The sequence below is a fragment of the Camelus ferus genome, chromosome 7, assembly GCF_009834535.1.
Source record: "Camelus ferus isolate YT-003-E chromosome 7, BCGSAC_Cfer_1.0, whole genome shotgun sequence".
Lineage (NCBI taxonomy): Eukaryota > Metazoa > Chordata > Mammalia > Artiodactyla > Camelidae > Camelus > Camelus ferus.
The window spans coordinates 8,373,693-8,397,861 of NC_045702.1; the positions used below are offsets into that span (position 1 = coordinate 8,373,693).

The 24,169-nt window shown below is 37.1% G+C and overlaps 1 protein-coding gene across 2 annotated transcripts in view; it reads right to left on the reverse strand.

Annotated features, from left to right (window-relative positions):
• Positions 1 to 3,509: 3,509 nt before the first annotated feature.
• Positions 3,510 to 24,169, reverse strand: part of TNPO3 (transportin 3) — an 82,531-nt gene continuing 61,871 nt past the window's right edge. For both annotated transcript variants that reach the window (XM_006184716.3, XM_032483308.1), the window contains 8 exons: positions 23,376 to 23,516; positions 20,982 to 21,098; positions 19,988 to 20,082; positions 18,641 to 18,797; positions 17,324 to 17,491; positions 12,935 to 13,047; positions 6,271 to 6,362; positions 3,510 to 4,668 (listed from right to left, as the gene is read on the reverse strand). In XM_006184716.3, the coding sequence (XP_006184778.1) occupies positions 6,302 to 6,362; positions 12,935 to 13,047; positions 17,324 to 17,491; positions 18,641 to 18,797; positions 19,988 to 20,082; positions 20,982 to 21,098; positions 23,376 to 23,516 (852 nt within the window). In that variant the 3' untranslated portion in view covers positions 3,510 to 4,668; positions 6,271 to 6,301. The remainder of the gene's footprint in view (positions 4,669 to 6,270; positions 6,363 to 12,934; positions 13,048 to 17,323; positions 17,492 to 18,640; positions 18,798 to 19,987; positions 20,083 to 20,981; positions 21,099 to 23,375; positions 23,517 to 24,169) is intronic.

The window sequence follows — 24,169 nt, forward strand, 5'->3', positions numbered from 1 at the left end:
AGATCCACAGAAATAGTATTTCTGGGCCAAAAGGTAAATATTTGTCTAATTTTGCTAGGTGTTGGCAAAATTCTGATAAATCTCTTAGTGTGGCTGTTTCCCCGCAGTCTCAATAGATTATATTGTCAATTTTTGGAATTTTGCCCACCTGACAGATGAGAAATAATATTTCTACCATTTCTCATTATGAACAAGGCTGAGCATCTTTATATGGCTAAGTGGCCTGTGCAGAGTTTAGCAATTTAAATAAAAACACATTTAAATGGTTTCAGATTTACAGCAAAGTTGCTAAGAGTGCCTATTTACACTACACCCAGTTTGTCCAATTGTTGACATCTTTCATCACACCTTACGTTATTACAGGACATTTGTCACAACTAATGAAACAAAATAAATACATCATTATTAACTAAATTCTATCCTTAGTCAGATTTCATTCGTTTTTATTTCACACTCTTTTTCTGTTCTAGGACCCATCCAAATGATCACATTACATTTGGTCATCATGTCTCCTTAGCCTCCACTGGTCTGACAGTTTCTCAGACTTTTCCTTGTTTTCGATGATTTGGATGGCTTTGAGGGTACATTTTAGAATGTCCCTCATCTGGGGCTTGTCTGATGTGTTCTTCATGGTTTTTGTTAAGTAAAACAGCAGTAAAGTGTCATTCTTACCACAGCATATCGAGGGTACGTACTATCACCATGATTTATCCCTTTTGATGTTGACCTTGATCACCTGGCCAAGGTAGCGTTCGTCAGGTTACTCTACTATAAAGTGACTCCTCTCCCCACCTTTTCTATACGATACATCTGTATAGAGGTTACAGAATTATTAACCCATGCCTCTTTAAGAAACTTTACCAACTAGAGCACAGCACCTATATAGTTCCTTTTGTCTTAGGCTTAGTTTTCAGTCATCCACAAAGGTTAGCATCTTTCCTCCTGATTTTATAAAGTTTTATTTCCTCTTCAGATTGAAATTAGCTGTCAACCCTTTAAGATTAGGTGATGTCACCTATCTGATTTCCAGCTTCTCTCAAAAGACTGGCAAACATTGTCTCATATTCTCCAATGGCAATAATCAGCTAGAAATTTAGACGGGAACGTCCTCCCAGTTCAATACAGTCCTCACCCAGCCTCCTTCACTCTTCACTGCCTCATCCCCGCAAGTACTTGCGTTTACAACCTGTGATGAATCCTGGAGCAAAGAGATGGAGAGCGGGTGAATTATTATGGAAGCTTGGCAGGAATAGCTGCACTAGGTGACCATTCACGCACTGACTTCTCCAGTACTGCGGACAGCTCAGCAGCTGCCGAAAATCTTGAGTTTCTACTTTTTGATTTCTTAAAAATAAAACATGAAAACAAAAACACCACACCTGGCTGTCATTTCCTATAGATCTCTGAGTTGTAGCAGCCAGTGGTGGATTAACACTATACAAAAGTGACGGACACCACACGTTCCAGAGGTTAAAGGCAAGACATGTTGCCATTCACTGCTCCCTAGCTATGCTGGAGTTCTCCTTGGTAGAGGCCTTTGACTGCCCTGCTGGCCTCTGCTAGTGTTTAAGTTGGAATCCACAGGATACTGATGCTCATGCCCTGGGGAATGAATGCACCTCTCCAGTACCCAGTAGTTTCCCTTACTTCCTTCCTCCAGGGCCCCCTTCCCCACCAAATTCATCTGTATATCCAACAAAACATTCCCTTTCAAGACTCCTTCCTTTTACTCAGCTTTTCATTGACACAAAGAACTTTTCATTCTCTGTGGAGTAGGAGAGAATATTGATAAAGGAACATTCTCACAAGGCAACTTTCTCATTTGCTGGTCAATAGATCTCACAAAATCAGGCATACCTTGTTGCAAAATCTTGGATTTTTAACTTCTTCAAATTTTGGCTTCATCTTTGTAAAATGATTCAGTACCCTGGGCTACACAAGGTGGACACGTACTTTGCATTCATGAGGGGTTGATGCCATTCAAAAGTGCAAGTTCCTGTCTTATTTATCCTACATTCTCAGTTATTGACTTTTATAGAACAGGTACCTAAAAAAATCACAAGTTACTTTTCTTCAGCACAATCTTGCGGGGAATAGCCCCAATGGGTGATTTGTGTTCCACATAATCCTGACTATAATTTCTTGGCTAAGCCAATCACGGAAACGAGGGAACAGACAATTCTGTGGGGGCTTTATGACTTAGGTAAGTTCAGGTGCAAGACTGTCATTGTACTTATTCTAGACTATGTCATGCAGGCACACAATGTCTACATTAGGGTACCAGATCCCAAACAGTTCCTTTTTAATTTAACATTTAGGTGGGTACCCTTGCTATGTCAAAAAGTTACAAAACTATTCGTAAGAACTAGTCTGAAGCAATCTGTAACACTTAAGAGTAAGCAATGAGGCCCTGACACCACTAATGAGGTTAGAGCTCTGGTTTCCAAAGCTACAGCTGTGGAGAGGACGCTCTTGGTGGTCACTAGGCTGTGCATTCCCAAGGCTATTTTTCAGTGGCTAGGGAGAGTTATATTAAGCCTTCCATAAGCTTTTCAGTCCCAGATACATCTTTCTGTGATAAAAGCCAAATTCCTTAAACAGAGCAAAACCAACTGGTTGTTGCAAGGATCTAGGATTGGACTAGGCTTCAAAGTTTTATTGTTTAACCAGAAAATGAGCAGGATGGCTGGGGGTAATGTGCTGATCCCCAGAATTTGATAATCTTACTCCAACACCATTCCCCATTGTTCTTTTTCTCTTTCCTTCTAATATTGCCCCTTTAGAGAATACAACTCTTGAGTACCACTGATGTTACGTAGGAGGGTTTGCTTCATGGATTCCAAATACAAGATGCCAACTCTGCAGTCAAGGTTATGCGATCAAAGCCCAATTAGTACAATATACTGTAGGATCTCATTTATAAAAAAAACTCAAGAAAACACAAACTAATCCACAGTGACAGAAAGATCAGTGGCTACTTGGGCATGGGGGAAGATGGGAAGAGGCATGAGGAAACTTGGGAGTAAAGGGTATGTTCACTATCTGTTGTATTAATGGTTTCATGGGTGCACCCTATTTCAAAACTTATCAACTGTATACCTTAAAACACGTTTAGCTTATTACACATCAATTACACTTCCAATAGTTTTTTTTTTAATCCTAAAGCAGATACTCAGTAGGTTAGGAAACAATCTACTTGGGTGGCCACTGTAAAAAGAATATACCACATTTCATTGAACATGCCACGTGACCCATTCTCCTTCCCACTGAGGCCACATGAAGGGATAAAATGTAGCAGAAGTTTTAGAGTGAATTGGGAAAATAAAAAATGCAGAAAGGGCCATTGCTCTGAAATACGAAGGGTCTGTGGCAGTAAGGGCAGGGGCCTGCCTTTTAAACTTTGTACTCACATGTCTAGTTAGAGAGTAGCTAAGACTATTCACTTAGGCCGTCTAGCTGTGCCATTTCAGATCTACGAGGCAGTGAAAGGAAGTAAAAACAAACACTGATTAAATTTTAAAAATTTATTGTTTTTTTCCTCCTTTTTCTTGTTGCTGTTGATTTGTTCTTGAGATGGCTACAACACCAGACAGAACAGTGCCCTCATATCTATCTCCTGTGCAGGGCTGCAACTCCTTTAAAACATTAGGAGTTGCTTTGGGCTTCCCTCTTCTGCCTCAGCCCCCGTTAAGTCAAATAATTTCCACATTTTTTTAGTAAAATACAGTTAGCCATGTAAACACTTTTTTCCTCTCACATCTATGGGTGAAAAATTAACTAAAAAAAAAAAAATCTTAAAAAACTAAAACTTAGGTATATACTCCTATCCCACTCACCCTAATTTTGGTTCTCTCTAAATATGATGACAACCCAATGCGGATTGAAAGTGGACTCAAGAGATTGAATAGGGTCAGGGTTGGGATATACATAAATTTTGGCCCTGGCAGATCCTAGTATCAATTGATGTGACCATGATAAAAAAATAGAACAGGCTCCTTGCTTACTTCTCTTTGTCCCAACAACTCTACAGGTGGGAAGAATCTGTTGGGAGAGTAGGAGAAATTTCTACTCACTTTCATTAAAAGAGGAGGAAGAAAGAGAAAGAAGAGAGGGCAGGAGAGAGAGGATGAAATGATACTTAAGGGAGGATGATCCTGACCTTTCCTTCCAATTGCAGCTATTTAATTCATTCGAATTCCCATCTTCCCTAAGTAAATGGTTTGTTTCAAAGAAAGTTTTGTACTTTTATTTTTCTGTGTGCGCACATGCATGTTAGCATGTGTGTGTAGGTACATGTATGTATGTGTGTGTGTCATTTGCTACCAGGACAGTGTTTCAGTTCTGGTTTCAGTTTAGTTTTCTTTTTTTTTTTTTCTTTTTTATTTCCTTAAAATTATTTTTCCTTTTAGAAACAAGTTCATCAGGAAATCAGCTCCCCTCCCACCACGCCGGATAGGCCGCAGCCATCTTTTTATTAAACCGTGCTGATTTTCTCTCACACCCCCAAACAGGAACTCCTCAGGATGGCCTCAGAAGGCTGGAGTCTCTCCCTGTCTGGAGGGACGCCCTGGTGGCGGTGAAGGCCCCTCTGCCACAGTGGAGGTTTCTGATTGTGGGACACAGTCTGGTTTTTGTTTTCTTCCTGTCTTCTAATTAAAAAAGACATTCCTGACAAAAGAGAGAAGGCAGTCAGTAACTGAGGTCTAGGAGATAGCAAGCATTTTATAAAGTCAACCTCAAGGCAGAAGTTCCTGTACTTGCTCAGGTACCTAATTCTGGCCTCTGTCATGAGAAGTCACTGGGAAGAAAAAGAAGTTGTATTCTCTTACTTGTGATTTTAAAGGAACTACTATGAAATACTGTGCGCGCTGCTTTCCCAATTCTGTGTGTACTCTGGAAACTAGGAATAGTATGTGGGGGTAAAGAGTAAGTGATGAGTCCAGGCTGCGCACTACAAAGCCAACCAGAAAACCTCCATTTAAGTCAGTTTAAACACTGGGGTTTCATGCAAGATTTTATTTTAAAAGAAGGCTTTGCCTACTAAAAAGAGTTTAAAAACCACTGGTTTAGACTATGGAAAAGGTACTATGTATAAGTATGAAGTAGAGTGGTTAAAAGTGAGGACTCTCGCACCAGAATGTCTATATTTGAATTGTGGTTCTATTAATTACTGATTATGCTACCAAGCAAATTAACATCGTGGAATCTCAATTTGTAAAATGGAAATAATAATAGTAACTAATCCAGAGAACTGTGCGAGGACTATCTTATAGTTAATACATAATGTGCTTTTTGCACATAATATGAAGCACTTAGAACAGTATCTGACACACAGTATGGGCTCCATAACTGTTAGCTAAGAACATCCACAGCTATGCACAAACCACCCTATGTGTATCAACATTAGCTATTACACACACTGTGAAACTTGAGGATCCCAAGTGATAATACTATTCATTAAAGTTTAGAAATAATTTCTGGTGTGAAGAGGTATTGAACAGCATCTTCACCTGCAAGTGCATTTAATCACAGAAACACCAGTGAGAGGACTGCATGTTCATTGACAACAGCCTCCAGGGAGAAAAAATCCTGCTTAAGACATCAAAGGGTGGATTTACAGAAGCGTTTCCTTTCTTCTCTCAGTCAAGGAATTGGCACCATATCCTACTACCCAGTCCTTTCCTTCCTCAGCTAAGCTTTTTGCTTTGCTTCAGAATCAGGAAGCACATGGATAAAACTGATGATCAGAGCTTAGACAAAGAGGCTATCTCCTTTCTTAAACCTCCTGCCTCGGTCAAAAACCTGGCGTTTCAGTGTTCCAATCGCAAAACTGACAAGAACGAGCATCTTTATTCATTAAATCTGAAAGGTCAGTTTTAGGAGAGCAGAGCCATGTATCATGGTCTGCTTTAGATCAGCACTGTTTTCACCGAAGCAGCCAGGTTGAAAACTGTTTGTTACCATACATACTTACCAACCTAGAAGTACCTGTAAGAAGAGGGGAGGAATTTTTTAGTATGTGAGATATTCTGTAACAGTAACTTTCTTATGGGGTTGAAAATGGCATTTAAAAGAAGCTGACAATTATTTGGCTGCCTTGGCCAAGAAAATCAGGGCCCTGCACTTCCCAGCTGTTCAGCAGTGTTAAACTGTTAAGTTCTTCCCTGACTCTAACTACAGTACTAGTCCCAGGATGGGCATTAAAACCCATGCCCATGACCAAGGATTCCCGACAGCCCAGGGAAACGCTGGCAACTATACACCACTCACCTGGGTGACAGGCACAGTACAGGAGTGTGAGCTATCGAAACAACCTGGTGAAGTCTCGCAAGGCCCAGCAAACTTGTTTACATTCCTCCGCACTAGAAAAGAAAAGGGAGGTTGGTCCCTGACTGATGAGAAAGGTGTAATATGCTGAAAAACAATCACAAAGTTGAGGTACAGCGAGAACTGTCCCAGCTCTGCTAGGAGCTCTCTCCATCATCTCTTGACTTTGCCTCTGATCTTTCTGTAACTCAAGGGTAAATATTAACTATTGTATATGAGAGTAATTATGAGCTGTGTGGTCTTTTAAGAGTGGGCTTTGGAGAAAAATTGCTTAGGGCTGAATCTTGGTTTCACTGTGTCTTTCGGCAAGTTACCAATCTGCCTTAGTTTTCTCATCTATTATCTACTTCATGATGCTCTGAGGATTAAATCAGTTTCTACATGTAAAGTACTCCGTATAACAGTGAACAAAATGGCATTTGGCAAATGTAGGCTGCTACAACAATAAAACTTGGTTGAGGTCCTTGACATAAATATAAGAAAGCATCCTCAAAGTTAAAAACCAAGTGTGTTCACCTAAGACTGGTCATTTTAACTTTACGAACTGAGCTAACTTAGGTACCCTGGTTTCCTCATTCTCTTTTAAAAGCAAATTTTGTTTACAAAGCCCAGTCCAGCAACTAAGTCTCAGTCATCGATTTTCTAGTTGAACAGGCTGCTCAAGGTTTCCTCCTATGGGAGGAGGAGAGGAAAGATGAAAGGTGTAAGCACGAAGAAAGGGAGGAGGAGGAAGCAGGCCTTGGTCTTTAGGCAGGCACTGAGATGGTATGAATAGCCCAATATTCACCTGACCCTGTTTCTCCAAAAGGCCTCCTCTGTCTAAAATTGTCACCAAAAAACCAGATGATGTCATCTTCATTCTTTTGTATCAATCTTCATAACTAAGTTTTTGGTAACTAAATATGAGACTAAGCTAAAAACAGTGGAAAAGAAAGCACTTCCTAATAGGCTCATCCTTCTGTAGTCTTCTCTTTGGCTCAGAAAACCTCAGGGACCACAGCCTAGAGCCTGTGATTCAATGTCAGAAGAAAGCTCTCTCTCCTCCTTGTAATGGTTAAACGCTAAGGACATAAAACAAGGTGAAATGAGAGCTCTTCCCTGAAGTGCCTGCATCTGGATTTCCTCAGCTCTTTTAAAACATCATTAAGAACCTTGATTTAGATCTAGGACTTGATTTAACAGAAGCTTTCTTATAGTTTCCCTCTAGCCTAAAAATGCAATGAAAGTAAAGAAGGTCCTCTGGTTTTATTGGAATTCTGCCATTTGCTCTTGGTGAATTTAACAAGCCTCAATAAAAGCACTGCATTTCTTAGTCTATTTCAAAATCAATACTGATTATTAAGGAGCAGTCTTGGTGAGGTGAGCCTCTATCACTCGTGTTTCCCAATGTCATGAAAGAGGAAGATAGTAACCACAGAGAAGACACCGTCTAGTTTACTATTAAAAGAGACTTAAGACAACAAGATAAAGTTAAACCCAGGATAAGGCTGGAGACTCAAGATTCTTTTGCTATCCTAATGCCATACATTTTTTTCAATTCCACCCTTCTTCAGTCAGAGATCTTGGTTTAAGCTGAAAGAGATGTAAGGACTCTATTCTTATGGTCACTTGTGACACATGAGAAAAAAATACTAAAACCAAAATGCAGGGGAAATGTAGTGAGACGGGGAATTAGGGATGGGCCACAGTGTCTCAAATCAGCTCAGCTTCTGCTCCAATCCTGTCAGCAATTGCTTTGGTATTAAGAGCTTCACCCAAATGTTTAACTTAAGTGTCCTTGGTGATTAAGCCCAAAGAAATGAATTTTTAAAAATAATAAAAATAAACTTTAAAAGCTAGAACTATTTTCTGCCTCAGTCCTCCTCACATTTAGTATTTCTGGGTTGTTTGTTTTTATATTTATTTATATATTCATTCACTCATTCATTCAAAACTGCTACTGTTTTTGTAGGTTCTATTTTCTGGCTTCTAGTCCCACCATCCCAATGCTTCCACTGTACTTCTGAATAATTTTATAGTCACTGTTCCTCAAGCCCTGTAATCTTAGTGGTGTGCTGAGAAATGCAACTCTTTTCATTTAATGTGCATAATGGAGAATAACCAAGCTCTAAGGAATGACTTCAGCAAGAAGACACCCCCACACTGGCCTATTCTGGTGTCAATACTTCCTACTCATGTCTTTTGACCTTGAGATCCTCTTGCAAGTAATAAGACTCACAGAATAAACACCAAGATAGAGAAATGGGAAGTGATGGCAGGGTTTCTTCTAGACATAATTAGTGGTGTTTGGAAAGCAAGAATGATATTTTAGAATGAAAAATTCTAGCTTTCTTCAAAACGGCCAACTAAAAATGCCAGGGAATTAATTAATTAATAGTACCATCTGACAAACAGGCTTGGACTTGCTGAAATGAAACTGAACCAGTTCACCCTCCCTGCTAGGATGCCAAACAAAGCAGCGTGTTGAGGCAGGAGTAACAGGACCTTAAAACCAAAAGGGAGACTGAGTCATGCACAGAACAGAAGGTTCAAGGGCAACATACATACTACAGAAAGAGAATTACTAAGAGGAGGTGAGCAATTTTAAATCCTTTCTCTAGCACCTCAACATTACCTCTTACTTCTGTTCATTTCCCACCATTATGTCACAGCCTACCATAGAAGGAGCTGCAAAACTTGTTTAGCAACAAGAGATCAAGTAGGCCAGATTGGTAATACACCTCATTTTCCCTTATCACAGGACAGAGATCACAGGTATTTTTGTTCACAGCAATGCATTATTTGGGTTCCTTTCCTTGCCTCAAGATTTTCCTTACACTATGGAATGTTCATTACTTTTATTTCAGACTTACTCTATGTTTCTACCTGTCATATGGATGAGGAAGTATGGGCTTGGTGGAGACTTAGTCCAGAATGTGTGGGTGGTTGCCTTAGAGCTGAAGGAGATGTGCTCCAGCTAGTTCTGCAAGTACATAATGACATTCTGGCAGGATCTTTTCCAAGGAGAAAGTTCACTTTCAAGTTCACTTCCAAGCAAAAACATTCACGTATCACCTATGTGCCAGATCTTTAAGTTTGTACTTGGTATCTCATAATAACCCTCTGAGATAGGTATTACTAACCCTGTTTTACAGATGGATAAGCTGAAGTTCAAAGTAACAGTAAGTGGCAAGATTCAAACTAACATCCTTGTTCAACGTTCTCCTCCCTAGGCTCTCATTTGCTCTAATCTAGATCTAGAGCCAACATGACCCTGCCTTTCTAATGAACAACGCTGGAATAGAGCAAAACAGAAGCAGAGAGAAGCAACCGTTATACTTCTTTATCCTGAGACAGTTTGTAAGAGTTTGTAGGTGAAATGCTACTTCTACTAGGAAAATTCACAGTATTTAAAAAAAAAAAAGGTGCTCAAAGGTTTGGGATTTTAAACATTAACAAAATTATTGGAGACTCTGGGGAATGAGAAAGTAAACCATTATGGAGAGTGAAAATAAATCAATTCTTAGAAAAAAGGTTAGCATTTATTTTTCTCTCCCTTTAGGAAATCAGGTCTGGTTTTAATTATAAAGGTATACCAAGGTATACCATGCTCAATGCAAATCAGAACTATAATGAGGTATCAACCACATAGTGGTTAGAGTGTGGAGAAAAGGGATCCTACTATACTGCTGGTGGGAATGCAATTTGGTGCAGCCACTGTGGAAAACAGTATGGAGATTTCCTTTACAAAAAAAAAACAAAAACAAAAACACCTAAAAACAGAGTTACCATATGATCTAGCAACCCCACTTCTGGGCATATATCCAGAGAAAACTCTAATTCAAAAAGATACATGCACCCAATGTTCACAGCAGCACAATTTACAATTGCCAAGACATGGAAGCAACGTAAACACCCACCGACAGATGACTGGATAAAGAAAATGTAAGACATACATACACACACAAACACACTGGATTACTACTCAGCCATAAAAAAGAACGAAATCATGCCATTTGCAGCAACACAGATGAAGTTATGAAATGAAAAGTGAAAGTCTCCCTCCTCTCCCATCCTGGTTCTAGTTGTGTATCTTTCCAGAAATTTACTATGCATAATAAAGTAACCTGCATATTTATATATCATATACAATAAAGCAGCTTTTAAAAGTGCAAGTTGGTTCATTTACACCACCATCAAAACGAACAATACTTAAACTAGTTTCTTTCAGCAACATTTTATAAAGATACCAATAAGTGGAAAGACATCTTGTGTTCATAGATTGGAAAACTTAATATTGTTAAGATGCCAATGCTATCCAAAGTGATCAATGCAACCCTGATCAAAAATCCTAATGATATTTCTATGGAAACAGAAAAATCTACCCTAAAATTCATATAAAATCTCAAGTGACTCCAGATAGCCAAAATACTCATGAAAAAGAACAAAGTTAGAGGTCTCAATTTCCCAATTTCAAAACTTACTATGAAGCCATAATAATCATAAACAGCACGATAATGAAATAAAGACAGATACACAGGCCAATGGGATAGAATAGAGAACCCAGAAATAAATCCTATATATATATATATATATATATATATATATATATATATATATAGTCAAATGATTTTCAAGAAGGAAGTCAGACCCTTAGCATACATCATATACAAAAATTAACTCAAAATGGATCAAAGACCTAATTGTAAGACCCAAAACTATAAAACCCCCAGAAGAAAACGGGGGAAAAGTTTCATGACATTAGATTTGGTAGTGATTTCTTAGATATGACACCAAACGCATAGGCAATAAAAGTAAATAGACTTGGAGAAATTAGGACCCTGTGCACTGTTGGTGGGAATGCAGAATGGTACAGCTGCCGTGGAAGCCAGTATTGCAGTTCCACAAAAAATTAAACATAGAATTGCCACATAATCCAGCAATTCCACTTCTGGATATATACCCAAACAAATCGAAAGCAGGGTCTTGAAGAGATATTTGTACACTCATATTAGTCACAACAGCCAAGAGGCAGAAGCTATCCAAATGTTCATCAGTGAATGAATGGATAAATAAGATACAGCATATATATGCAATGGAATGTTTTTCAGCCTTTAAAAGAGAAGGAAATTCTGATACTTGCTACAATATGGATGAACCTTGAGGACATTATGCTAAGTGAGTCACAAAAGGACAAATACTGTATGATTTCCCTTACATGAGGTACCTTGAGGATTTGAACTTAATAGAAACAGAAAGTAGAATGATGGTTGCCAGGGGCTAGAGGGAGGAGGAAATGGGGAGTTGTTGTTTAATGAGTATACTTTCAGTTTTGCAAGAGGAAAAAGTTCTGGAGATATATCACACAACAATGTGAATGTACTTCATACTACTGAGTACACTTAAAAATGGTTAAGATGGTAAATTTTGTGTGTATTTTACCAAAATTGAAGATAAAAAAATTTTTAGTGCAAGTTGGGTTATATGATACTGTCATTTTTCCCCTCTTCTTTTTTAGTGCCTCCTTAACTATTCTCTACTGATGGGCAATTAGAATATTTTTTTTTATTTTTTTCCACTATTATCAATACCTAACTGCAATAACTCATTTTTGGATCTATAAATTGTTCCACAACTGTATGAATGTAACTCACCGCCTAAAATTTAGTCAAAATTCAAGAATATGAAAATACATATATGTATGTATATACATGACCAGGACATCATGCTGTACATCAGAAATCGACACACTGTATAAAACCCAATTTAAGTTGCTATTGTTAATATTGTCAAGGACCATAATAAAAGTTTCATAAGTTTTGATTCAGTGATTGTATTTTAAGGAAAACAGTCAAAAGAAGGAAAGGGCTAGACTTTTTATATTATCCATAATACTGAACAAATGAAAATTAATAAAGGCACTGTAAAGAATCAAGCAACACCTCATAGCTATAAAACAGTAATTAGGAAGACTATGCAGCTATATTTTAAATGTTTATTATAATCACAGTAAAAACAAAAACACTCATGTACACTTAACATTTTAACTAAGCTGTAAGCAAGTGGCTCATGGGCCTAATGCATCCCACAGAGATGTTTTGTTTAGCCTGCATTAAATCAGAATTTAAATATTTTTAGGCATGGAAGAAATTTCTTAATTCTTAATACAGACTGCAGCCTATATCACTCTATAGTATTTTATAACCAATGCTTCACCTATTCAGGCACCTTCATTTTTGACCCCTGAATATGGGTGAGAACTGAGGAGGACTTCAAAAGGACACAGACAAATCTCTCGAAGGGTAGTGGGCTGCTCAATGCATTTTTCTTTTGGAAGAAATAATGCTTCCACTTACCAATTAGGATCTTACACCAGTTAATGCATACATACACTAAAACTGATGCACACATATACAGCATAGTGGTATTTCCCCCCAGATTGGTTTCCAATGCCAATTTGTGCAACTCAAGACTAAACAGACATAAACTTTGAATTTACAAAGGCATACAAGAAACATACTCCTGAGTAGATCTGTAACTAAGGTGGTATAACAAAGATATTTTTTCTACACATCCCAGCTGCTGTTCACATTCCTTTAAAAAACAAAAAAACACCAGCAACACTTACCTAGTGACTTGTTTATGGAAATCTGTAAGTTGTTTGTGCGTCACTGTGACAGCTCCCACGGTTGTTTCTTTTGGCAAACCTTTCAAGGAATTCTCTAACCATCGACAAAAAGTCTGTTCAGAGAAGAAGAGAGATAAGAGTTTTTTCTTAGAAGTCACGGCTTACTCAACTGAGACCCTATACTTAATAACAAAAATCCAAAGGTTTTCCTTAGTAGCATTAGCTCCCCAGACTTGGAAGCAAGTAAAGGAGTTAACAAAAATACTTTCTTTGGGCCTGCTAACCCACTGGGGGTTGGAATTGTCTACAAAGGCATGCTTAGACTTCCCTGCAAGGGGGCAGCAGGCATCATTTCAGACAGAGCCCTTCTACCTTGGAAGTGAAATCTCTTCTGGATGAGGCTATTGTGCTGCTCCTGTCATTAAACTGCAAAATTTTAAAAATTAAACAGCTGCCAGAAAACTCTTGAGCTTAAAGATCAAAGGAAATCCAACGCAAAGGTTCAGGTACCACAAAGAGTAGGGACAAATAGAAAGTAAACACTTCAAAATATGAATCCAGAATCTTAAGGACTTTAAGGTCACCTCTCTCAGTCGAAGTCATATCCTGTCAGTTCCTTTGTGATACCTGACTGTTCCTTGGGTTAGAAAATTCTTTTGTTGCTCACTCTTGATGCTCTTTAAAACAATCTATTTACATCTGAACATAATCTCTTTATATTTTTCATATGCACAAAAACTGCTTGCCCCCATGTCCTTTCCTCTTCAAACTTAAAAATAAAAATTCTAGAGACTTTCTCTGGGTTCTTATTTTCATTTGAACTGCTCCTCTTTGAGAAAGCTCTAATTTTTCATGTCTTTTTAAAGTAGGATGTATACTTTGGTCACAGTTTTCAGCTATTTTATATCTAAATTTTTTACATCACATACTTTCCACTTTTGTTCATTTATGATCACAATAGACTAGAGCAGAAGTAAATATTCCACTATAAATGTTTAAAAAGTACTGTACCCCCAAGGCAGACAACACTCAGACAAAAACAAGCAGAGGCAAACAAGAAGAAGTCTTAATTGACAAAGTTCTATCATCCAAAAAACAACCAATGAGTTTAATAAGAAATTAAACTATACGCTGTCAACTAATAGTTGACAAAGGGGCTAAAGATACTCAATGTAGAAAAGACAGTTGTTTCAACAAATAGGGCTGGGATATTCATATGTAAAAGAATGAAACTGGACCCATACTTTCCACCACTCACAAAAACTAACTCAAAATGGATTGAAGACTTAAATGTAAGACCTGAAACCATGAAACTCCAAGAAGAAACAAGGGCCTAAAAGCACCTTGACAGGGGTCTTGGTAACGACTTTTTGGCTATGACACTTAAAGCATAAGGAACAAAAATAAACAAACAAGTAAAACTACATCAAACTAAATAGCTTCTATACAGCAAAAGAAACCATCAACAAAGTGAAAAAACAACCTAAGGAATAAGAAAAAATACTTGCAAATCATATATCTTATTAAGAGGTTAATATCCAAAATATATAAAGAACCCATACAAGTCTAGCAAAAAACACCCAAATAATCCAATTTAAAAATGGGCAAAGGAACTGAAAAGATGTTTCTCCAAAGAAGATAAACAAACAGGCAACAGGTACATTAAAAAAATGCTCAACATCACTAATCATTAGGGAAATGAAAATTAGAACTACAATGAGATACTGCCTCATGTTTATTAGAATGACTATAATCCAAAAAATAAGCAATAACAAATAATGGCATGGATGTGGTGAAAAGGGGACCCTTGTGCACTGTTGGTGGGACTGTAAATTGATACTCACTGTGGAAAACAGTATGGAGGATCCTCAAAAAACTAAATATAAAACTACCATATCATCCAGGATTCTACTGCTGGGGATATATCCAAGGGACATGAAAACATTAACTCAAAAAGATGTCTGCATCCCTATGTTTACAGTAGCAAAATACAATAGCCAAGACATAGAAACAACCTAAGTGTCCATCAATGGATTACGGAATAAAGAAGTTGTGGTATACACACACACACATATACATACACACACATATATACACATACATACATATACACATACACACATATACACATACATACATATATTGACTATTATCATTCAGCCATAAAAAAACAAGGAAATCCTACCATTTCCAACAAAACAGATGGACCTTAAAGGCGAAATAAGTAGGACAGAGAAAGTCAAATACTGTGTGATCTCATTAATATGTGAAATCTAAAAATACAAAACTCAGAAAAAGAAATCAGACTTGTGGTTACCAGAAGCAAAAGGTAGCGGGACAGGAAACTGGATGAAGGTGGTCAAAAGGTACAAACTTCCAGTTATAAGATAAATAAGTGCTAGGGATACAATGTACAACATGATGACTACCGCTAACACTGCTATACTAACACAGATACACAGGAAAATTATTAAGAAAGTAAATCCCATGAGTTCTCATCAAAAAGAAAAAAAACGCTTCTTTTTTCTTTCTTTTCTTTTTATTGTACCCATATGAGAAGATGGATGTTAGCTGAACCCACTGTGGTACCCATTTCACAACATATGTAAATCAAACCATCATGCTATATGCTTTAGACATATACAGTGATGTATGTCAATTATTTCTCAAAAAAGAAACTAAACTAAAAAGCAGAGCCAGCACATTAATGAATCTTATCATCTTCCAGTAAAGGAATCTGAAAAAGTTAGTTGAAAAATACTGAATAAATTTGCTACAGATGGGTATCTAACAAAGAAAGGGGGGAACAGAGGAAAGGGTTTTAATAGGTGATATTCAAGTCAAGAGATAAAGCTGGTATGTTATCTTCTATTGAAGAATTTGTGTTGAACTTTGAAAATGGTATCATTAAGAAAGTAGTCAAGAATGCTAATTTTCTTTGGACTTATATCCTTAGTTACAATTTAAATCAGTTTACAGGGTATAGGCAACCCAAATTTATGTGAGAGTTTCTTTTCAAAAACTCAGCTGTAAGTTGGTGTTTACAGAAAACAATCTTTTTAAACTATTTAACAATTCAGTGGGTATATAGTAAACTTAAGAGCACATGGCTACTTGGTTTCTGTTCCTGCCCAAACTTGCTGCCCTCATTTTCCTCACTGGCACTTAACTGTATGTTTACAAATCTAGAATTTTTTGTAAAGTTAAATTTACATAATAAGTCTTTTGCTACCTGGGAACCAAGTATGTTTACAAAAAAGTGAAAGTATGGAAATTTTATTTCTTGTATAGATGACGTTTGGAATAAATTTGTTGGTCCCCAGGGGCTCAGAGTACTTTCTGGAGTCTTAACCCTAAAGAAAACATTAGAACTCTATTACATATCTACCCTACTCGTGACTGTTTTCCATTTGACTGAGCAAATGATCAAGTAAAGCACATGCCCACTAAGGCAACATATACTAATCACTGAATTTTGAAGATGAATACACAAATCCCAAGATTAGGCAGAACTTTTGTCTCCGTAATATTAGAGTCTAAGAGTAAAAGTGAATTTTTTTTTATGAAACTGCTGAAATTGAGGCTAAGAATTGCAATCAGTTATATAAAGTAGGAGAAAACACTAAGATGTACATAGACTTAAAAATTGTAAGATACTTTTATATCTGGATTTTCTTGTGGTTTAAGTCAGCTCACTTTAACTAGGTCCAACTGTATACTTTTCTGAACTGCTTTTACATTAACATCAAAAATTATAAGCCTTATTTAAAAAATAATTTACAGGCTGTTATATACTACAATTATGCTCAAAACTTTCATGCAGTACATATAAACCTGGTTTATGATCATGCGGCCCAGTACTGAAATTACTTGAACATTAATGGATATCCTAAAAAAACCTTCTCTGTGCAGGTGATAAAGAACCTGGTTCAAGAACTGAAACAGGATATAAATAAATCCAACAAATCCAACTATAAATTGAGGGCTAGTTTTATATGCATTTGCCTCCAAATGCTCTGAATAGATCTACTGCCAAGGAACCATACAGTACTATCTAGAAGTGAATTAACACTTCCTGAATAACCTGTAATACTATATAACTGATAAATGGGCATCTTTCACAAGTGAACAGATTTCTGATTGGTCAGCCATATAGAGCTGAACTCAATGCTTAGTATTCATTTCTGGTAATATACAAACCCAATCACAGAGACACAAACATGTTTTCAAGAACCCAATAATGAATTACTGGCCTTCTATAAGCCCCCTCATCTGACAATTAAATGTAGCAATATACCGTAAATTAGGTTCCATAAGCATATAACAGAGTTGGTTTCAAAGTTATAGTTGGCCTCAAGGAACCGTTCAGGACTCTGAAAACAATCTTACCGGTCTGTCAACCTGCATGATCTCCCAGAGTACTTCGGCCACATCTGGTAGGGTATAAGGAGGGAGACAAAAGCAGCATGTGTGGAGCAGCTGGCTTACAAGTTGCTGTCCAAGCTGATTCATCACCTGTCCTATCAGTTCTTTCCGTAATTCAAAGTCTTCTTCATGCTGTAAGAAAACAGGAAAAACAGATATCTAATTAAATTTTTCCAAAGACCAAGTACCCTTTCCCCTTAAGTACAGCAATTTCTCTTTCCTGGGGAAGAAAGTATATATATAGCAGCTGGAACCACAAAGTCCACTAAATGCTCTGTCATGAAGAAAATATTAAGATGTTAGTTTCAAAGAAATATAGGTTTCACCTGAGAGTAAACTTAACCCTTAATTTTCCCATGAACAGAAGGCAGGAGAGAAACAGTGGTTAAAGATTAAGAACAGCAATTCTCTTAACCTTTTTTTTCACATGAAAAATAAAGTATCCCTATTTTATTTTTAAAAAATCAACTGAAAAAAGAATTGAAGATTTCTATCAGATATCTAGTCTCTTCTATCAAAAAAAATCATGCTTATTTTCTTCCTTCTTAGTCTCTGAATATACATATTTCTAATATGTCACACAAAAAATAACTTTTCAAGTGCCTTTCACTTGTGGTTATTTTCTTTTCCCTTTCTCTTTACTGCTGAAATTCTTCAATAATTAGCCTATTCACATACCAGCTTACTTCTTTACTGCTCTCCCTTATCTTAAATTCTATTCAAACCTACCTTTGAAAATTTTGTGAACCACTTTACTACGCCAGTCAAACTGGTATCTTAAGTGTCTATTAATACACTTAGTACTATCCTGACTATCTGATCATGCTTTATAGCAGTTAGACTATCCTTCCCTCTCCAATCCATCCAAGTGGCCCCAATGAGGTCCCTATTCTTCCAGAAAGTTATCCCAACCTACTTCTTCTGAAGAACTTTCCCTCCTCTCATTTCATAACAGTCATGACTTTTTATCACTCATCTGATAATCAAACACTGCCTTCTTGTTGTTGTTTAATTCTTTATACCTGTTTCTCTCTTCAATTAAGACAACAAATGGCTTGGGAGCAGAGATAATTTTAGGCTAGTTTACACTGCTTACAACACTTAGTACAGGTTGTCTTAAATCTACTAGTTGACATTTTAGTTAGTAAATTGATTCACTATGGGATGTGCCTACCAAAGCAGATCAAATAAAGAGATGCTGGTTATCCCCTCAAGGAATGAGAAAGAGATATGAGAAGATCATGACCTGCAAAGCAGAAAAAGTACAATGTTTATACTTACATCATTGGCTACCCCTGTATGGATGAGGTCTCGTAGAAACCTCATGACACTACAGTTGGCATCCCGGTGGTCGAGGGTAGTAGAGGCAATGGCCCATTGTAAAATAGGGATGACAACTTGGCTCCTCAGTAAGGTAACAGGGCTACGCTGAATAAACCTGGTATAGAAAGACAGGTTAGCTATAAATGACAGAATTAGGCTGTAAAAGCTGCCAGAGTAAAAAGCAAAACTATGGAGACAGTAAAAAGATCAGTGGTTGCTAAGGGTTGGGGGTGTGGGGGGTAGGGTAATGAAAAGGTGAAGCACACAGGACTTTTAGGGTAGTAAAACTATTCTGCATGATACTGTAATGGTGGATATATGTCATTATGTCATTACACATTTGTCTAAACCCATAGAAATTACACTGCCAAGATAGAACCCTAATGTAACCACTTGTGCAAAGATCATCTCTAGAGATTAGTTTTTCAAGAAACACACCAGGAAAATAGGCTGATAGCCCATCCAACAATTCTCTCACACCAACTCAAAAAAAAAAAAAAAAAAAAAGTTTTTCTAACTTGTCCAAAAACTAACAACATTCAAACCCCAGCTCCTCCAGCAATCAATCAACCAAATTACTGACTCCCCCACAAAAAAAAAAACCTAACAAAAGTGTTCATTATTCAATCCTGAGATGAAATAGTCAATACTACTTTACATTTATTAATGATAAAATACATATATTACATGTATACTTCCATATCCTTAATAATGGCTTATTATTTTTTTTTAACATTTTTATGTTCACTAATTGATCTGGTTCAAATTTCTTAGCAAAGGACTAAGAATACAAAGGTTCAGCAATAAAGTCAGTATTATCACTTATTTAAGCAATAAATGGGGTGGCAGGCTAGGGGCAGGGCTGATAAATATAGCACCACTAACTTCTAAGGCATCTTAAAAGCCTAATAACTTTTTATTCTGAGATATGATTATATCTAAAGGATGCTAATCTTCTCAAGAAAAAAGTTGAAGCGTGACATAGTAGCATAAAATGTTAAAACTACACGGGATTCTAGAGACTATTTAGCCAAAAGTTCTTACAAAGTTCATTTTTATTGTCTTGTGTGTGTTCCCTTCCTCACAAAAGGAACTCAGCTACTTCCTCTACCCCCAACCAATTCCTCCTTCTTCATTTATGGGGATATTCTGGTACACGATTTAACTTTGGATTATGAATCATTAATCTACCTACACTCCTTACCTCATTTTAGAGAGAAGGAAACAGTAAAATATTAGCTGACAAAATTAAGCACCAATGGGGATGAGCAATAAAAGAAAGGGCTGCTCTTCAGAAGGACTGACCTGGTGGCTAGCCTGAATAGGTCATCTACAGTGTCCGGGTGATTCTGGAGCCCATTCTGCTGTTCCAAAAGCTGAAAAGTGGGGATGCACAGTGCCTAAAACAAAAGTGATTTTAAAATAAATGCCACAAGACTCAGACCTGCTAAATAACATATACAAAGAGAACAAAGAGGAGGAAGCACAAATAAGAAAAAGACTGCAAAGAGAATCAGATCAAGAAAGAGAAGACATAAATCTAAGTTGACATAAACAGTCTTCACATATGAAGTCCACATTTCAAAAGGTTTGAGGGTACAGATTTTAGCCGATGAAACTGGATAGATGTCATCTCAAAGTTTTAGATGTTTCTAAAAGTGAATACTTGCTTATGTACTAGATATGGTCTGGTCTACTAAGAGAGTAGATGAAGTTTTAATAATGATAATAATGAAATGTCAATTTTAAAAGGAAAGACATCTTGGGAAAAGAAGTATCATGATTTAACTCCCTAATATATTTCCCCCACTGTGAACAGGAGAGGGAGGAAAAAGCAGTATATCAGGAGCCTTTTCCAATGCCTGCTATTTATCCTAAGACTATCCCTGCTAAGTAAACTCATTCACTGGCTATTTCAGGCAAGAACTCAAAATAGAATTGTGCTTGAACCTAGAAAGCCTTTATTTTAAATCCACTTGCCCACCTCCCCACCCTCAAAAAAAAAAAAAAAAATCCTATCTCTGGAGAGCATAAATTAGGCAGTAATAGCTGTAATGACCAGCACATTTGCGTGGTCAGTCTCTCTCTCATTCTCCCAAGCAGGCTTGTCCAGAGAACAACTAGCAAATTCAGTTCTACCTCTCTGTTATTAGAAAATTGACACGCATAGGGCAGGTGTAGGAGTGGGGAGCACATAAAGAAGCAACATAATTAAAGACATGGTGAACACACTGCTAGGCCTTTATACCCCACAAGCCCAACACACCCAACACATCTATATTCCCCAAAGAAAACATACCTGGAGCATGTCTAGTAGTCCCTGCCGACAGCCCTCTTCCATGCCATACTCATCCACAAGGATACTGCCAAGGTATAGGAAACAGGAATGCTGATGTACATGGTAAACATTCACCATCTGCCAAGGAAAAACCAATTAGTTCAACTCTTTACCCCTCAAAAAGTGTCAGCTTAGGCAGCTGTCCAGAGGAAGAAATTCAGAGATAAATTGGTCTCTTCTCTTTAAGACAATGTAGTAAAGATTGTTGGCAACATTTTTTGAAACTAGGGCTCAATTCCTCAATAACTTTCAAGTACTCTATTTAGAGTTCTTTCAAGCCTCTGACCTTTTGTATTTCCAAAACAATGCTGTAAGAGAGTTGTATAATATTTCAAGCTGGAAGCCATTAAAGAGTTATTATCCAAAGCTGGCATAATATTTGCAAAACCCTAGCATAGTATACCTAAATTTTCCAACCTAAAAGTTCTTATTTGCATTAGATAACTATTCTTTTTAAATGGACTTAGCAGGGACAAAATATCAAATGCCTTCATCTAAGAGAATGAAAGCATTGTTTAAACTCTGAGTTGTTTCTAAACTCCTCTATTTAATCATTTGAGTAAAAACCAGTGTTTCCAATCAAGATATCTGGATCTGTACAAAGTAAAAATTTCAATGCCTTATAAACATTTAAATTAAATGATTTGTTGAGGATTTTAACCCTACTATCCTTCAAAAGGCCTCTGAACATTCATCTATTTAAAATGCCCTCACAACACATATGTATTGATTTTCTTTTTTTGTATTGATCTTATTATATAAATTCAACTCTGTGAGCTTGTTGGGGGCTGAAGGGTAGAGTAACTGACTCTTATCAGCATATACCATGAAAAGAACATGAGGTGAGAGCTATGAATCTGTTCAGTGTTGTATACTCAAAACTAAATGCTACACTTAATAAATGATGTAAGTTAGGGGTTGACAAACTTTATCCCTAAGTGCCAGATAGTAAAAATTTTAGGCTCTGGCCATACATCTTCTGACTACTCAACTTTGCCATTGTAGCAAAAAGATGGCCGATAAACAATATTTAAATGAATAGGCATGACTATCTCTCAGTAAAACTTTACTTACAAAAACAAGTGTCAGGCCTACTGGCTGTAGTTTACTGACCTCAGATTTACAGGATTTTTGTCACATGTACAACTTCAGAATTTCCTATATAAGATGCTACCGTATGCTACTGGATCAGTCACATAATTAGCAGGAATAAAATAATATAAAAGTTATGGGGGAATCCTCCAATATAAAAGGGATATTAAATCACATTATACTGGGCTTAGAATGTATTGCTCTGAAGGAGACATTTGACCACAGGGGAACACAGCCTAAATATAAGAATACATGCTGTTTGTATTCAGGGTAGAGAAAATGTGGATAATCACTAAAAAATTAAAATTCTGTTAAAATATGTACCTGTACCAACTTTAATCAGATCTACAATTTAAGGAGGAGGCATGGTTCTGTAAGTGCCAACTGACACTGAAATAGCATGACCCTGGCTGAGGGTAAGAACTTTCTTAAGAGTAAGGCATCTGAGGTGCAGAATTTGAGGAGGCACTCACTGTCAGGGTCAGCCTGATAGATGCTCTACCCAGGTGGAGAAGGGTCACTTCAGGTTGGGTAGGTGGGGTCTAACCTGAGGCTCTGCAGTAATTTTCCTCACAGCATGAGTGCATAATTTGAGAAGGTACTTGCTCTGAGTCCTGCAAATAAAGGATTGCCATTTTGCCTCGCCTTTTCAAGTTTGTGCCCAAGGCATCTCACTTGCCTAAATCTAGTTCTGGCCCTGCCGTAAGGTTAACACCAACACAAGTTACTTAGTGAATTAAGTCGCTAGTCATACGCATCTCATATAGAATAGTTTTAGATGTGAATATGATCTCAAAGAACCACGTAAAGTGAGTCACACCATCATGATTACCTAACAATCTTGGTGGCTGAAAGAGTCAAATTTATTTCTTGATAAATAAGAGACTTATGTGAACAACTAACTATGGTTAAGAAAGAGTAAAATCCCTTTGGGCTAGAAATAGCAAAGTTTGACTTGCCACATTTAAAAAAGTAAAATTAATACAAAATGCTTAATGTCAGTATATAAGAGTTGAGAACTGGTCATTCTCTTTTTCTAATTTCACACTGAAATATGTTGCTTTTTGGACTGCCACTATACAGATTACAGGCTATCTGCCTTATAAACAACATTCCGACTATAGGCACTACTTATTTCTTTCAAATAGTTTTTAGTTTGTATTTAATAAATAGAAGTGTTTCATAAGCAGAGTTTTTGTTCTGAAAGTTCCTTTTTCAAATTCTGTACACTTTTGTACATTTTCCCTCTCACTGAGAACTCACCTGTGTGACTAGTGGCTGCAGCAGGGCCGCGGATCCTTTGCCTACACAGCGAACAGCAAAGCGGAGGCATCTGCAACAACGCTCTACAATCCGATTATCAGCCCGGTGTTTATTTAGAGTCTCAGATAAAACTGGCCATATCTGAGATAAAAGTGAAAGAGCACAAGAAAGAAAATAATGAACAACTAAGAAAAGAAACAAACAAAAATACCCACTCCCAAATTGGTAACAATTGATTTGGCTTTTAAATAGTTTTGAAAAAGCTTTCTTTATAGATACACACATGGCCTGATTCTGGTGAGTAAATGTGTGTATATGTGCAGAGGTTCAATATACTGTCCATCACTAAAACACAACTACTTCTTAAGGGAAGCACAGTGACTCTTTAGAAAAGAGTAGCACGTCTAACTTTACAAAACGAAAAGATACACATTTTCCTAAACTCTAGACTTTCTGATTAAGGATGAAAAGAATTAGAATGAGTTTTAGAGGAAGAGGTGCTTAAAGATAGTTCCAAAAAGTTGGAAGATCTTGAACAAAAAGACTAGAGTTAAGGAAATGGCAATATTTGATACCACTGAATACTTAAGGATACTTGGTGTTTCTCTCTTAAAGTCTGAAAAGCACTTCTCAAAACATGCCCTCTGGTCGGCACACTACCCTCAGTTTATATTTAAAAAAAAAAAAAAAAGGCATAAAGGAAGTACATTATCAAAGGAGAAACTAAACTACCATTCTGCCAGTATTGATCAGGTCACCCAGCAACTCTAGAATTCATACTGTTAATCTCTCTC